Below are 16,583 nucleotides of genomic sequence, written 5' to 3' on the forward strand. Positions count from 1 at the left end.
TCAATTACTTTATGTTATCACTGGTTAAAACAACTATTAATCCAAAGCATAGATTGGTCATTTAGTAATTAGCATTATTTTTTGTCAATCTTTTTTAATTATCTAAAACTTAAACTATATAATTTTCAAGAAAATTCGTTTAATTTTTTTAAATTCATTTTGTGAATAATAAAGTGATTAATTATTAATAATTATTGATTTGGATTTCATTTGAGACAATTTTTTATTGATTTATAAAATAATTTTTAATAAACATTTTTTATTTCAATTTTTAAGCTATAAATTTACTTTTAAAAATAGTAAAAAAAAGCTGTTAAAAAAATCTTACTTGAATGTCATTTGACTTTTGAGTAGAGATAAAAATGTGAATAAAAATGGATTTTTTTTTTAAATGTGAATGAAGAGGGATGAAAAATATAATTGAGAGATTTAGGGGCTTTTTGGTATGCGGATTTAGCCGGATTTAAGGCCGGATTTGGGCGAAATCCAGCCAAACGGCCTAAAATGCAAATCCAAATCTCACGGTAGTTGGAATCCGCGGTTGACGGAAAAAGAGCACTTCTTGTGGTAAATCCCGGATTTCGCAAATCCACCGATTCGGCGGATTTAACTGGTTATTCGCGGGAGAGGAAGCAGATTTAACTAGCTATTCACGGGAGAGGAAGAAGACAGAAGAAAGCCCAAACGATTCCAGCTGTTTTCTTATCTCTTCACTCGCTCCTCTTCAGAACACTCACGCATCATGGTCGCCCATACGCCCTCGTCTCTACCTCTCGCTATTTTAAGCCCACTGTTCAGTTGTTTGCATTCGCACATCTAGCAGAAGCAGTCTCCTGTAGAGGAAACCAGCGGCTTGAATCGGCAGTAGGTATGATTCCTTTATCTCATATCTAATTTTTTGTTAGTATATCCACGATTTAGGCTAATATTTGTCCAAAATTTCCCCCTATTTGCATGTTGTCCGTTTTTTCGCCATTTCATGATTATCGGCAGCTGTTCGAACAGGCTTATATTGTTTATGTTGTGATATTTCATTTGCTAGAGTGGTGTGATAGTACGATATTGTGTTAGTAACATGACACCTGAAGAAGATGTGGACAGTAGTGGAACTTACCCAGAAACAAATTGTAAACAATCATCTTTACTTCATGATCATATTAGTTTTGCACTGGATAAATCGAGTTGGTTGACAACGAATCCTCAAACATGAATTACCTAGCTTCCACTCGGAACAAAAACAGTAAAATTCACTTCCCAAATGGTAATCATGCTCATTAGAAATAGTTGTTAAATAGTCTCTATGGATACTATTAAAATGTATTATTTGAAATTTGTACATAAAAAATGAAACGTTTTTTGAAAGGCAAAGCAGCTCAACGTTCATCGACCAAAACTCAAGCGGACATTATGGATGATTTAGATGTGAAGTTGGGGAATAGTAATAAAAATATTTTGAGGACACCTAGATGGCCAGATCAGCATAATGAAGTCTTCGGAGAGTTGTTGTTCGAGCAGTACTTGTGTGGTAATATTAATGATGGCATATTGCGGAGGGACATGTGGAAGGATTTGGTCGGTATACTAAATCGTCGAGTTGAAGGAAACTACACTGAAAACAGTGCACAGATTAGGTTCAAAAATATGAAAGCTGATTTTCGTGCTGTTTTCCAACTAGCTAATCGAAGTGGCTGGGGTTGGGATGAAAATCTTCATTTGCCAATAGCCAGTGATGAAATATGGGATGAGATAATCCAGGTATATTTGTTTAATATAATTTCATAATCCATTTTTAACAAATCAAATTCATGTCATTTTTTATTTTACTATTTTTTTCACTAGGAGAATCCAAAGCTGGCAAAGTATCGTCGTAATCAATTCCACCAATACGAAATTTTTGAGAAAATATGTGGAGATAATAATGCTGTGGGAACTTTTGCAAGGTCATCCCGACGAACAAATAAATCAATAGAAGAAGTTGTGACAGGATGAGACGTGGAGGAGGATGTCTTCTTGTCCGGTAACGGAATTAGTTTTGTACCAACAGATTTACAAAGCAACCAAAATCCTGAGGGGGAAAACACAGAAGAACCCCAAACTATTCCAATGAGTCGTAGCAAGCGTTCAAGTGATGATGATATTCGCAAAAGTAGGCGCCCCAGGAGAAGAGCTGAAAAAGAAAAGTTAACCAGTGTACTAGACAAGCATTGCGTTAAAACTGATCAGATAATTGAGAAGATTGATAAAATATGTCCGTACACAATATCACAATGTCTTGCAAAACTTGGTAGTATAGAAAACATTTCCATGGAAGCTATCATAGCAATTCATGAAGCATTGATAGAATGTAACGACCACAAGATTGCATTTATGACTTGGGATGGGCCATTACTCTGTGGGTGGATTGAATACATTCTTCATAACCATCCAAAATTTCCGGGATGCTCAGCTTGGTTACCAAAGTGATGCCATACAATTGGGTTTCTCTTTAGGGTGTTGTATTTTAGTTTTAGCCTTCACGTACTTGTTGTTTAACCAGTTTTAGCCTTCACGTACTTGTATTTGCTTATGATGTATTTCTTCTTCTAAGTAGATGAATATGTGTACTTGTTTTGCTAGATTGAGAAATTTATTTTTGGTCTAAGATATTTTTGTTCTAATATGATGTATTGATGTTTAAAAAGGATCATCGTCTGTGCTACTGTGTACTTGGTTTTTTCATTTGATTTATAAATGTACATGGAATCTGAAAGTTTATGACCGTGCATAAATAGTTTAAGCTCAACATGATGAAATCTGCATTGATGAATGTACCAATACTCTATAAACTTGTTTTTTTTTCAAATTTTTTGAAATATGCATTGATTTACTCTATGTTAAATCTTTTAACCGCCTTAAATCCTGAATTGAACAGCCAAACAGTCACACAGGATTTAACTGGACTGATCATGAATGTTATGTTACCAAATAGTTTTCAGGATTTAACCCCCCAGATTTTCGTAAATCCGGATTAGGAGGATTTACGAAATCCTACTTAAATGAAATCATAGATTCTACCAAACAGCCCCTTAGGATTTAGGGAGAAGTCGAAATCCCCTCCATTAGCATTGTAATGGTCGGTGCAAGCACTCCATCCAATTATTTCATCTTCTTTTGGACGGCGGATATCAGTCTAAAATAAGATCTAAAATTTTCGTTGATTTGATCCTAAACGTCAAAAACATGCAGAATCTAACCATGAACCATTTCCCTACATCCCCGTACGAACAAATCATCTGAGCGAGCCACAGCCGTCGGCTGGCGACCATGCGGCTGTGATTGGTTGTCTTTGTAATTTATTTTTGCTCTGCTCTGTAATTGCTTGACACCCCATAGCTATGGATATTAAAGCCAAAGCACGGGCTCCAGGCTCTTCCTCGCTCTCACGGTTCATTTACTTATTCACCCATGGCGGCGGCTGCTTCTTTCACCTCATCAGTGGCTTCTCGCTCACATGTAAGGTCTCTGAAGGCCACCCCTAAAGTTCTAGCTTCGAGCCTGGGCTTCTCTTCGTCTATCGACGTATCATCGAGAATGGCGAGGCATCTCCTCTCTGGGGTTTGCGATGTTGCGGCTGCAACTGGGGGGCGCGGTGGAGGCGCCGTCCTTGGTGCCCGAATGGTCGCGGCCCCGACTATCAGCAACCCTGCTCCCTCTCTGGACTTCGATACCTCGGTTTTCAAGAAAGAGAAGGTTAACCTCGCTGGCCATGAAGAGGTCTGCACGGCTTGCCCTTCCTTTTACCCGCCTTTGCTTCGATGTTCTCTTATTTTTTTCTCAAAATTCTCTCTGCTTCAGTTCATTGTTAGAGGCGGCAGGGATCTGTTCGGGTTATTGCCGGAGGCGTTCAAGGGAATTAAACAGATCGGTGTCGTAGGTTGGGGTTCGCAGGTTTAGATCCATTTCTCCATCATTCTTTTTTAATTTAAAGTGTTCCAGATTTGGTTATTCATCTGTTAAGTGTTAACCTATAATTTTATTTGATGCAATGTTTCTGTTGCCAGCATTCCTGAAATTAGAATTTTAATCAATCGTTACTAGGACGGATAACAAAGCCCGAAGCTTGAAATTTGTTTGATAATTGTTCAAACTTTGATCGGGTTGAATTTACATTTACTTTTGCTCGAAAATGGTTGAAATTTTAAATTGAATCCATTCAACTCAAAATAACTAGATATATACGTCATAAGGGTGTCTGGATGCACATATATTGATACATACATATGTATATAAATATAAAATCTATATTGAGCGCGTCTGTCTATATTTTAATATAAATCTATTTATTCATATTATAGATTTTTTTAATTCAATCTTTTAATTTATCTGGTTTGGCTAGAATGAGCTTGAAATTTGAATTTTTTTTACTAAATTAAAGCTTGGATTGAACCAAAATTGAAATTTTTACTAAGATAGGCTTGCTTGAAATTAAATCGATGGCACCCCTAATATTTATTGCAAATATAATGGAAATTTTGTAATTAATTGAACATTGGGTTAACTGGAAAGGATTTAATGGCATTTTGCTTTCAAATTTTAGAGGCATTGGGGTCTGTTGAGTGTAGTTTTTAAGGACATGAAGCTATCAGAGGTCCATTAATAGTCATAGAAGATTATAAGTTACCAAAACTTTACAAATGTGGTTTTGAGATTTCTTGTTAAGAAAATTGGAGATAAAAATGATGATATTACTAGGATTGAAGATGGATGTTTAAAAGAACTAGGGGCTGCTAGATTGTTTTATAATCATAAAGTTCTGTAAAGGATAAAGGATGATTTATGGAAAAGGTAATAAGCCAAAGTTATGTTCCATGCATTTGGCAATAAAGAAGGTTCAAATGAGCAAGTTGATTTTTTGTGGCTGAAATTGGCAAAACTTAAATATTAAAAGGATGTGGCATATAGTGATTGCATTAGAGAATGTATGTGTAGATTATATATTAAGAATAAGCTCGCATAAATTGGTTTTTGATGATATGCTTTTATTCTAGAAAGAGCGTGGCAGCAAAAATAAGTTAGCAAGTTAGAATTCACGTGAAAGGTGGGAAAGAGAAAAAAGCTGCACACATGCAATATATAGATAAAATAGTTTTGTGATGGCATACTTGAAGGTAAGAAAGTAAGTTTAAGGATTGTTTTAAAATTGGTTGAGCATGTGGCGCATGGAATTGTTGTGAAGAGATTGATCCTTTGTGTGAAGCTGAAAGTGACATAGATAGGCATTAAAGTTATTTGTAGGAGTAGAGATTTGTGTAAGATATGTGAGAGTTAAATTATAGGATGTTATAAAAAGAGGCACCAGAAGCTAAAATCCAAGAATGCCAAATTTTATTCATGGAGGTTGAATTATTAATAGGAGAATATCATAATAGCTTTTACCATTTGAAAAATCAGTTGCTATGGAAAGATTTTCTAGTGTTACTAATCCCAATACTCTGGATCATCTAAAACAACTTAGATGATGAAAGAGTAATAGAAAATGATATGATTGGAGAGTTATGTAAATTATTCCGAGCTTTTGGAGTAGCAGCTACAATTCATACCTCAAAAAGGCCCTTTTGAGTAATTAATTTCTTTTTCTTTCAATACTATAGAACAGAAGAGCTATGAGGAAGGTTACCTTAGAGTGATCCAAACTTAACTCTCAATCGCATTCGTAATAGAAATAATTTATTTTGATTTTTATCAATTTATGGTTTTTTATTACATGGGCATATGTAACAATTGTTGAAGGTTCCTACATAGTTGGTAATTGTTACCAAAGATTTATAAGTGCATGCATGAATATCCTGAATTGATCTTTTGCTTGATGTGCAATGGAGAGTTCTTTACAATCTTCATAAAATTGTACATGGATTGATTGTTGATATATACCTTGAAGATGCGATCATATTACACTCATTTAGATCCAAGGCATAAGCCACGAGCTTTATATTTATTGTTTACCAACTATTATCTTTGGTTACCCCATTCAACTTCAAATCAAGCTTATATAGTTGATCACATGACAAGTACCAATCTCTATCTAGTTGATGATTGATCAAGTGCGCGTTTGAAAGCAAAAACAGTCATGCAATGAGATTAACATGGGGAGATCGTTGATGTAGAATGACAACACTAATTTAGATTTAATTGATGTCAGTGGGTTTGTGAGTAGGCAGATAGAGATAAGATGAGGTTGGCATTTGTTGCTTTTATAACATCATCATTAAGAATAATTTTCATCTTCCCTTCGTTCACATTGATTTTTCACTATTATGTTAAACTTGCCATTTACAAATCAATGTGAATAACTTATATTCATGCAATCTTAAATCTACCCGTTCTCATCCCTAATCATTTTACACTAAGTTTATCTACTCATCTAAATGATAAATTTTCTATCATTCATTGTATATATCCAAATCATCTAAGTCTATATTCAATTATCTTATCTTCAATAGATGTCATGCCAATCAGTACTTTATTTATCCATCTTAATATTGCGATACATTAATTTTAATATTCTCGCATCTGCTACTCTCAACTTAAATTTCAACTTTCTTACCACTCAACATTTAGATTTGTACAACATTGCTAGCATAATTGCAATTTTTAGAAATCTTACTTTTAGTTATGCATGCATCTTTTTATCATTTAGTATTATTGATGCTCTTTTCCTTTTTAACCATCCAACCTTAACACTAAATATTATATCATCATTAATAGCTCCATTCTTTGGACTAGTAGATCTAATGAACTTTACCTTATAAAATTGTATATCATTTACTAAGTATTTGATCAACTAATTCTAAGTCCTTTACTTCCAAATATTATCCAATGTTCTATTTTTTCTTATCAATTAGAATTATATCTTCTGCAAAAATCATACACCATGTCTTATTACTTTGAGTATCCTTTGTAGGCATCTTCATAATTATTACAAAAAAATATAGATTCAAAGTTGATTTTTGATATAAACATACCTTAATGGGAAACTCTTGAGTTGTTTTATGATGACTTGTAATACTAGTCATACATATCTTTAATGTCATATATATTCCATTGAGACACATAACCATGACACTGTCATAAGCATTCTGAAGATCAATACAAATTATAAGAATTTTTCTTTTTTGTTTCTATATTTTATCGGTGTATTAGTAAAACCGAAGTTAGAGAGACTTTAAAGAAAATTAAGTGTGAAAAAGTTGTTAGACCTGATGATATTCCAATAAAGATGTTGAAATGCTTAGGAGATGAAGGAATTTCTTGGCTTATGGAACTTTTCAATATTATTTGGAAATTTAAAAAGATGTCGGATGAGTGGAGGAGTGTGTTGATTCCTATTTTTAAGAATAAAGGTTATGCACAAGTTTGTTTGAATTATAGAGGAATTAAATTAATGTATCATTCTTTAAAACTATGAGAGAGAGATATTGAACATAGGTTATGACTTGATACCAATGTTTCTCAAATTCAATTTGGATGCTTGTTGGGTTGGTCTCCTATGGAAGCTATGCATTTATTGAGGTTTGATGGAGAAGTATAGAGACTATGAGGATCCATATATGATATTTATTGATTAAGAGAAAGCTTATAATAAAATTCCAAGATAAGTGCTATGGAAAGTTTAAGAAAAGAAAAGCGTTAGTAAAGATTATACTCAAGTCATTAAGGATATGTATGCAAGAGTTGTTACTTGTGTTCAAACACAAGGTGTTTTGACCAAGTATTTTCCTATTTCAGTTGGATTACATCAAGGATCAGCTTTAAGCCTATATCTTTTTGCTTTAGTCATGGATGTTCTTACTAGAAATTTGCAAGAGGATCTACCTTGGTGTATGTTTTTTACTTATGACATTCTTCTTGTTGATAAGATTAGAGAGGGAGTTGACAGTAAACTTGAATTATGGAGATCAACGTTAGAGTCTAAAGATTTTCATTTGAGTAGATTTAAAACTGAATACATGAAGTGTAATTAGTAGTAGTAGATATAGTTGGGGGATTATGACTTTTTGCGATCAAATCATTAATAAGAGTACACATTTTAAATATCTCGGGTCTATTGTCCAGAGTGATGGTCAAATAGATGTGGCTATTATTAGTAGAATTCAAGTTGGATAGCTGAAGTGAAGGAATGCATCGGGCCTGTTGTGTAATAGAAAAGTACCCCTCAAACTTAAGGGAAAATTTGATAAGATGGTGAGACTTGCAATGCTTGATGTTGTAGAATGTTGGCCATTAAAAGAGAGGCATACAATTAAGTGTTGCAGAGATGAGGATGCTCAAGTGGATGAGTGGCTTTACTTTTAAAGACAAAATGCAAAACGAGTATATATGTGAAAAGGTTGAAGTAGCTCCAATGGCAGATAAGATTTGAGAGAGTCACCTTAGCCTTAGATGGTTTGGTAGCATAAAACATTGGCCTTCTGATGACCTTGTTAGGAGAGTAGGTTTATTAGATTTGACCTATGCTAAGAAAGCTAGAGGTAGATTTAAAAAGACTTTGCTAGAAAATATTAGAAATGATTTTTTTTATCAGATTTAAATGAGAATTCTACTCTTAACAAGACAATGGAGAAAAATGATTCATGTAGCCGACCCCATGTAGTGGGATAAAGATTTGATGATGTTGTTGTTGTATATTTTTTCATTTAATTATCTTAATTTAAAAATTATTTCTCAATAGATTTTTTTGACAAACACCAAATTAGTTATCTAAAACTTGCATAATTTTTTAAGCTTATGTTGCACTCTATCTCTCATAGCTTGTTGTGGGACTTGTAAGTTTGATTTCTCTCTATTTAGCACAATCTTGAACCTATTTGTTCTTACATATTGTACCAAAAAGAAGGTTCTCCAATCATTTGACATTTTGACAGCTTCTTAGTCTTCAAAATTTTATTGAAATGATTTGTTAATTAAATCACTGTAATATCTTTCATAACTATGTAAATCTTAATAGATGTCTCGTTTAGACCTAAAGCCTTACCTTTATGTATTATCTTTAGAGCTACTTCACCTTGGGATTAGTCCATAGTATATTTTATCTCTCTCTACCAATTAATGTCCTTGTTAAAACTCTTTTTCAGTAATTTCTCAAAATTACTTTTTTATTTTTCCTTGATGCCTTTATTTTAATCAATATCATATTATCTTCACTTTTGATACTTAATAATTTTGAAGCCCTGAATCTCTGATACCAGGAGGAATAATTTTTTTGTCAATAAAGTTTGTATACTAATTACTGTTAGCACTATGCTTTTATAGTGTTGGGAGAATACAAATTATGGAATATACCATAGTCTCTTATGGCATGATTGCTCAAATTTTGCATGCAATTTCTAAAATAAATAAATTCTTAATTATATATGACACATGAGAAACATGTGCTCAATAGAATGAGCTTTCTAATTGCGTTATAACAAGAGCATGTGCATATGCTCTATGAAGTTTCTATTATGCATAATATGCCTAATAAACTCGGTCACAAATAGTTAGCATGATGAAAACAAGTATAATATTATTGATGTTTTTCTCAAAATGAATCAAGCTGCCTAAATTTCTTTTGCAATTATCATTAACATTTATTTTCCGAAAGCTCAAACAAGAAATTTTCCTCCAAACATTTTTTTTTTGAAAATGTTGAGCGGTGAAGCACAAATTTAATGGAGGCAGTATTCCATCCTAGAATATTTACAATTTTCAAAATCTTTATCTACTAAGCTACATGGTACCCACAAACATGTTATTTTTAATTACTTTCCAAAACATAAAACAAGAAATGAACTATAAATCACGAATTTAGGCCTTTCTCTCACACAAATGTTGCATATATTCACCTTGATATTGAGTCTGGATCCATTTCCTAAGTTTCCCTAATTTTTCTTGGCTAAATTTTACGAGTTCTTTTTTACAGGGCATGGCATCCATGCTTTATCAAGCTATTCAGTTTGTTTATTTGATCATTTTACGCTTAATTGCCTAGTAGCATGTCAATACTGAAATTTTTCTCTTGTTCTGCAGGGTCCGGCTCAAGCGCAAAATTTGAGAGATTCACTTGCCATTGCACAGTCAGATATAATTGTCAAGGTGATATGAACGAATATAATTCTTTCTTTTTTTGTCCATATGCAAATGCGATTATGCCTATCCTGGAAAATTTTTATTGAGGGCATGGTTACTTTGGTATGCTCAAAGCTCTTTACTCATTTTTAGTAGTGTCATTGATAAAGAAATTTGCATTATGGCCAGTTATCATAGCTTGCTGGTTTAGGATCCTTATGTTGGGCTTACGAAACTGGTGATTTTTGCTCCCCATATTGTAGTTATTCTCACAGTAGATCAACTTTAAATTTAACACATTTTTTATATGATGCAAAAAGGGGTGTGCATTGTAAAACCCGAAAACTATCGATCGGATGCGTTGCACGCATTTCGATGTGCCGCGACGAAGTTATACAAAATTTCGAAGAAATCGGAATTCGATGCAAATAAATTTATTAAATTCTACGAGTCCGACATCCGTTCTAGCTCGTCTATGCGATCTCACTGGGCCGGGTCGTGACATGCATTTTATATAAAGCCAACAACCAATCAATCCTAGAGAGTTTGGAAAATAATACGTTTGTTTAGTTGCAAATTTCAGTTGGGGCGGGGCCTGGGGTGGTTAACAATTTCTTTGTATGGATGCAAACGGTAGGGTAAAATGATTATACAATTTGGTTGTAGGGACGGAAATAGTAGGTAATTGCTCTGATAAGGCATGTCAAAACCTGCAGTAAATTAACTATTTTGCTATGTTAACTCAATGTCATATCTTGATGGATTGTACAAGTTGCTTTTATGGATGACAATGGTAGGGTAAGTGCTCTGATAAGACATGCCACAACCTGCTGTATATTAACTATTCTCCTTCTTGAAACCAATATGAGATCGTGATGGATTGATTATACAATTTGTTTGTAGGGCAATGGGAGGTAACTATTCTGATAAGGCATGCCAAAACCTTTAATAAATTAACTTTTGTGCTAGTTGAACTCTTATCTAAACTTGATAGAAAAAATGATTATTTATACCTATTTTGTGATGAGCATTCGATACTACCCTACAGAATAAAAAATGATCACACAATTTGTTTGTAGAGACGGCAATAGCAGGTAATTTCTCTGATTAGGTATGTTGAAACTTGCAGTAAATTAACTATTTTGGAACTTGAACTCAATGTGATATCTTGATAGATTATACAAGTTGTTTGTAGGGACAAAAATTATTCTGTGCGGAGGCCGGATGCAAAATACTATTCGGAGACTAATCAGCATGCGTAGCGTCAGTGGTACAGAGCAGTACTGAGCGCAAGATGACGTGGCGCATTCTGGTTAATCTTTGAACTGCGTCGGCACAAAATAATTAATTGTAGGGATGGCAATGGTAGGGTGACTAATTTGATAAGCTGCTACTTGAACTATATCCAAACTCAGTAAAAAAAAAAAAAAGATTATTAATTCCTATGTTTTGACAAGTACCCGATTCTTGTTTTTTTTCCCTGAAAATTAAGTACCCTATTCTTGTTGGATGCACACTACCTGACGTAATAAAAACATGTAAAAGACTAAAAAATAGTCATTCACGCAGTTATATATTAAATAAGTACATATGGAAACAGTAATTTTGACACAAATCAAATGAAAACCCAACAACAAAATCTTCTTATATGGCAATTAAATTTAAATCTTAGCAGCATCATTGCTCAATATTATATTGGATTTGGGTACCCACGTGCCTGAAATGCTAATACCTAATCTTTTTGAATAATCCTAATTTGTTGTGCTTCAAAAAGTAAATTTAATTCATTATCCAATTGGATCAAATAATTGGGTTTGGGTATGCCATCAGGGTTATGCAGATCGGGTACCCTATCCATAGGATAGTTGTCATTTCTATTTGTTTTGGGATTCATTATTTTTAATTTCTATAGAAGTTCTTTTTTTTTTCTGTTTTCTTTTTGCTGCCATGTACTTTTCCTGAACAACTTTCTGATATTGGTGTCTGTGAACATTTTTTTTTCACCAGCCTTGATTCCTACTTTGAGCAATTCAATTTCCTTTTGAGTTTAAACATACCATATCTACCTAGTCAACCATCTTTTAGCTTTATTGTGTGAATAATTTTCTTTTCAGATTGGTTTGAGGAAAGGTTCTCGCTCTTTTGAAGAAGCCCGAGCTGCTGGATTTAATGAAGAAAATGGAACTTTGGGTGATATCTGGGAAACAATTTCAAGCAGTGACCTTGTCTTGCTATTGATTTCAGATGCTGCACAGGTCAGAACAACGGTCCTGCGAACTTATAATCCTTGTTATTTATAAATTACTGATTAATAGCAAGACCATTGAAATTGAGTAACCTATGGTAGAAATAATTATCCTACAAATCCATTTCACAACATCAAACTGTATATCTCGGAAACTGTGGGCGAAGCAAGAGCATAATTTAGGCTTCGTTTGGGACGGCTTTCTTATTGATTCTTAAAAAAGAATTTAGTACAAAAAGTTTAATTTTTATACTAGAAAGCTGCTTTAAGAAGCAGTAAGAAAGTCGTCCCAAACGAAGCCTTAATATTGGTCAATTCTTTGTCAGCTCTATGCTTTTTTAGAAGTAGGTTGTGATCCTTTCTTTAGAACTGTAACTTAATGTTTATTTTTTCAGTTCTTCTGATCTATGGATGGTCTATTTTTGTTGACCAACTTCTTTGCAGGCAGACAATCATGAAAAGATTTTCTCTCACATGAAACCAAACAGCATTCTGGGGTTATCACATGGTTTTCTTCTCGGGCATTTACAGTCATCAGGCCTCGATTTCCCTAAGAACATTAGTGTGATTGCTGTATGTCCCAAAGGAATGGGTCCTTCGGTGAGGAGGCTTTACGTTCAAGGAAAGGAGATAAATGGCGCAGGCATCAACTCAAGTTTTGCAGTTCACCAGGTTTTATTGCAATAAACCTATTTTTCTGAAAAAAAAAATTATCTTTTTAATCTCACTTTGTTTTATTTGTTCATTCATGTGATAATTTTTGAATTCTTGAATGTAAAGCCTAGCGGGCGATCAAGTCATTAATAAGAGTACACGTTTTAGATATCTTGGATATATTGTTCAAAGTGATGGTGATATAGATGAGGATATTATCAACATAATTCAAGTTGGATGGTTGAAGTGGAGGAATGCATCGGGCTTGTTGTGCAATAGAAGAGTCCCCCTCAAACTTAATGGAAAATTCTATAAGATGGTTGTGAGACCTGCAATGCTTTATGGTGCCAAATGTTGGCCATTAAAAGAGAAGCATAATACTAAGTGTTGCAGAGATGAGGATGCTTAGGTGGATGAGTGCTTTCCCCTTAGATATGTGATACGAAATGAGCATATATGTGAAAAGGTTGGAGTAGCTCCAGTGGAAGATAAGATTAGAGAGAGTTGCCTTAGATGGTTTGCTCATATTAAACGGAGGCCTTCCAATGACCCGGTTAAGAAAGTTGAGGTATTAGATTTGACTTATGTTAAAAAAGGTAGATGTAGACCTAAAAAAAATGGTTAGAAAATATTAGAAATGATCTTTCTTTATTAAATTTAAATGAGAATTTAACTTTTAACTGCACACAATGGCGAAAAAGGATTCATGTAGCCGACCCCACGTAGTGGGACAAAGGCTTGATGATGATGTTGTTGTTGTTAAACTCTTCCTTTATACAGTTTATATTAGATACCAGCTTTCAATTGCTTATACTAATCAGCTCGCTTTGATCTCTGTCAAAAGGATGTTGATGGAAGGGCCACAGATGTTGCTCTAGGGTGGTCTGTTGCTTTGGGATCACCATTTACATTTGCAACTACCTTGGAGCAGGAATATAAGAGTGACATTTTTGGGGAACGGGGTATCCTACTTGGAGCTGTACATGGAATTGTGGAGGCGCTGTTCAGACGCTATACTGAAAAAGGTATGAATGAGGAATTGGCTTACAAGAATACCGTTGAGTGCATAACTGGAATTATATCTAAGACCATCTCAACTAAGGTAACTCTATGCCTTAAATTTTTGACCGTTATGTCGGAGGATTTCTCTCAATTCTCATTCATGCAATGAAAATGTTAGGGGATGCTCTCTGTATATAATTCATTAAGTGAAGAAGGGAAAAAGGAGTTCAATGCAGCGTATAGTGCATCATATTATCCTTGTATGGACATATTGTACGAGTGCTACGAAGACGTTGCATCTGGAAGTGAGATTCGTAGTGTTGTTTTGGCTGGTCGACGCTTTTATGTAAGCTTATAGATGTTATTGTAGATGCTACTTATGCCTTCTTTGGATCTACCAATGGAAGTTGAATGAGTTCTGTCGTGTTTTTTTCACAGGAAAAAGAGGGCCTTCCTGCTTTCCCAATGGGAAATATTGATCAAACTCGAATGTGGAAAGTTGGAGAGAGAGTGCGGGCCACCCGGCCCGAGGGTGACCTCGGCCCACTGTACCCCTTCACAGCTGGTGTCTATGTGGCTTTAATGATGGCTCAGGTATCATATACAGCATCTTTCCCTGATCCTTCAGGCCTTCTCCTCCAATAGAACGCAATATTTTTAGCGAATTGATTGCGGGTGAATAATGCAACGCCAATATTCATACTGTTCATTTGCTATATAATTTTTTTTTAATTCAAAAAAATTGATTATTAGTTTTAAATATTTAAGTTTTGAATTTTATTATTAATAATTTAGAAAATTATAATAGGTTTAAAATTGATAAATATAAATATATGATTAAAAATATATAAAATAAAGTATAAAAAGAATATAGTAGGAATATTTTTTTATGTTAGAAAATTAAGTTCGATTGGAGACAAGTTAATGCATTTTGGAGTAAAAAATGAGTTTTTTCGGTTGAAGAATCAGTCACTACTATCTGAATACTGTACTGAACCATTTTCACAAATCTTGCGTGATCTTTTTGGCAGATTGAGGTCCTGAGGAAGAAGGGACATTCTTATTCAGAGATCATCAATGAAAGCGTTATTGAATCAGTGGATTCTCTGAATCCTTTCATGCATGCTCGCGGTGTGGCATTCATGGTTGACAATTGTTCAACAACTGCTCGTCTGGGATCAAGAAAATGGGCACCTCGCTTCGACTATATCCTTACCCAGCAGGCTTTGGTTGCCGTCGATAAGGGCGCTGAAATTAACCAGGATCTCCTAAGCAACTTTCTGTCAGACCCAGTTCATGGGGCAATAGAGGTTTGTGCTCATCTGAGGCCTACTGTGGACATATCTGTGCCTCCTAATGCTGACTTTGTCCGCCCCGAGCTGCGTCAGGCCAGCAATTGAGGTTTCGTTTGGGACCGTTTTTTTCTGCTTCTTAAAACAACTTTTTAGTATAAAAATTTTAAATTTTGGATTAGAAAGCTGCTTTAAGAAGTAAAAAGAAAGCCGTCCCAAAGTCATAGTTGCCTTGCTTTTGTGAAAGCTGGACTCTAGGAATAAACTGTTGCTTTGAGATTTGTGTTTTCTTAGAAGAGTATGATCTCCTGGTCTATTATATATATAAGCAATGATATGGTAATGAATGGGAACCCTTCTATTGATGTTGAAGCCTACGAATTAAATGCCTTGGGATGTGAACTATTAGTCTTTTAGGGTAATGTTAACTATGTTAGGCATAAAGTAGTATCTTACAAATTTTGAGTTTATATGTTTTTTTTTTTTTGATGTGGATGTTTGCATGCCCAACATAAAATGAGAAGATATTTGAAGATATTTCATTTGATTTTGTAAAGATTTAGGTTTTGTTTGAGATGATTTTCTTACTGTTTACTAAAGTAGTTTTTTATTATAAAATTTTTTTGAGGGAATTCTCTACTTAATTTTTGTATTTAAAAGCTGCTTTAAGAAGCAATAAGAAAGTTGTCTCAAACAAAATTTTAGTAAAATTGGACCGACGGATTAGTGTGAGCATTTATGGGAGAAGGTTTCACAAACAATTCATCTGTTTTATATGTACTTTTCACATTAATGCTTATAAATTTGAGGGGGTTTTTTTTTTTTGAAAGTATGCCTCCAAATTTTATATAAGAATCAATGCTCCTACGAGTAACTCTTTTACAGATAATTTTTTGAAGGAGTATAATTAAGAGTTTAAAAATTATATCAAATGTTGACCTAAAAAATAAGAAGTTAAGGTTCAAATGTTTAATTAGAGTAAATAAGAAGTTAAGGTTCAAATGTTTAATTAGAGTTGAATTGGATGATGAAATAAATATTAAAATTATTTTAATTTAACTTAAATGACACATGAACAAATGATCCAAATTTATCTGTAGATGATATTTGATTTTACAATCATGCTATTAGTGAGTTAGAGTTACAATTATGCTATTAGTGAGTTAGAGCTAGAAAATTAAAGAAAATTAATGAGTGCGAAGAGTTGATGGAAAGTCGCAAAGTCTATTTTAAGTACCCTTAATAACTTGATGATCTAAAATATTTCTCTCGCCTTTTTTTTTTAAGAACTATAGCTTGATTGAGGA

The 16,583-nt window shown here is 33.9% G+C and overlaps 2 protein-coding genes across 2 annotated transcripts; both read left to right on the top strand.

Moving 5' to 3' along the window:
• Positions 1-1,407: 1,407 nt before the first annotated feature.
• On the top strand, positions 1,408-1,989 carry LOC110092276 (L10-interacting MYB domain-containing protein-like). Its single transcript, XM_020816762.1, has 2 exons — positions 1,408-1,755; positions 1,840-1,989. Exons 1-2 carry the CDS (start codon positions 1,408-1,410, stop codon positions 1,987-1,989), a joined length of 498 nt encoding a protein of 165 aa, XP_020672421.1.
• Positions 1,990-3,396: 1,407 nt separating this feature from the next.
• Positions 3,397-15,720, top strand: LOC110092277 (ketol-acid reductoisomerase, chloroplastic). Its single transcript, XM_020816763.2, has 9 exons — positions 3,397-3,753; positions 3,835-3,927; positions 10,045-10,110; positions 12,198-12,338; positions 12,773-13,000; positions 13,827-14,084; positions 14,163-14,330; positions 14,423-14,578; positions 15,016-15,720. Exons 1-9 carry the CDS (start codon positions 3,445-3,447, stop codon positions 15,382-15,384), a joined length of 1,788 nt encoding a protein of 595 aa, XP_020672422.1. The 5' UTR covers positions 3,397-3,444; the 3' UTR covers positions 15,385-15,720.
• The last annotated feature ends 863 nt before the right edge of the window (positions 15,721-16,583 follow it).

Source organism: Dendrobium catenatum, unplaced genomic scaffold, assembly GCF_001605985.2.
Source record: "Dendrobium catenatum unplaced genomic scaffold, ASM160598v2 fragScaff_scaffold_1381, whole genome shotgun sequence".
Lineage (NCBI taxonomy): Eukaryota > Viridiplantae > Streptophyta > Magnoliopsida > Asparagales > Orchidaceae > Dendrobium > Dendrobium catenatum.

Bases quoted from the DNA above. Each gene is read 5' to 3' on its own strand.
- LOC110092276 (XM_020816762.1), top strand. From the start codon at position 1,408: ATGGATGATTTAGATGTGAAGTTGGGGAATAGTAATAAAAATATTTTG. The intron at 1,756-1,839 runs GTATATTTGTTT...TTTTTTCACTAG, and splicing joins TATGGGATGAGATAATCCAG to GAGAATCCAAAGCTGGCAAA.
- LOC110092277 (XM_020816763.2), top strand. From the start codon at position 3,445: ATGGCGGCGGCTGCTTCTTTCACCTCATCAGTGGCTTCTCGCTCACAT. The intron at 10,111-12,197 runs GTGATATGAACG...TTTTCTTTTCAG, and splicing joins AGTCAGATATAATTGTCAAG to ATTGGTTTGAGGAAAGGTTC. The intron at 14,331-14,422 runs GTAAGCTTATAG...TTTTTTTCACAG, and splicing joins TGGCTGGTCGACGCTTTTAT to GAAAAAGAGGGCCTTCCTGC.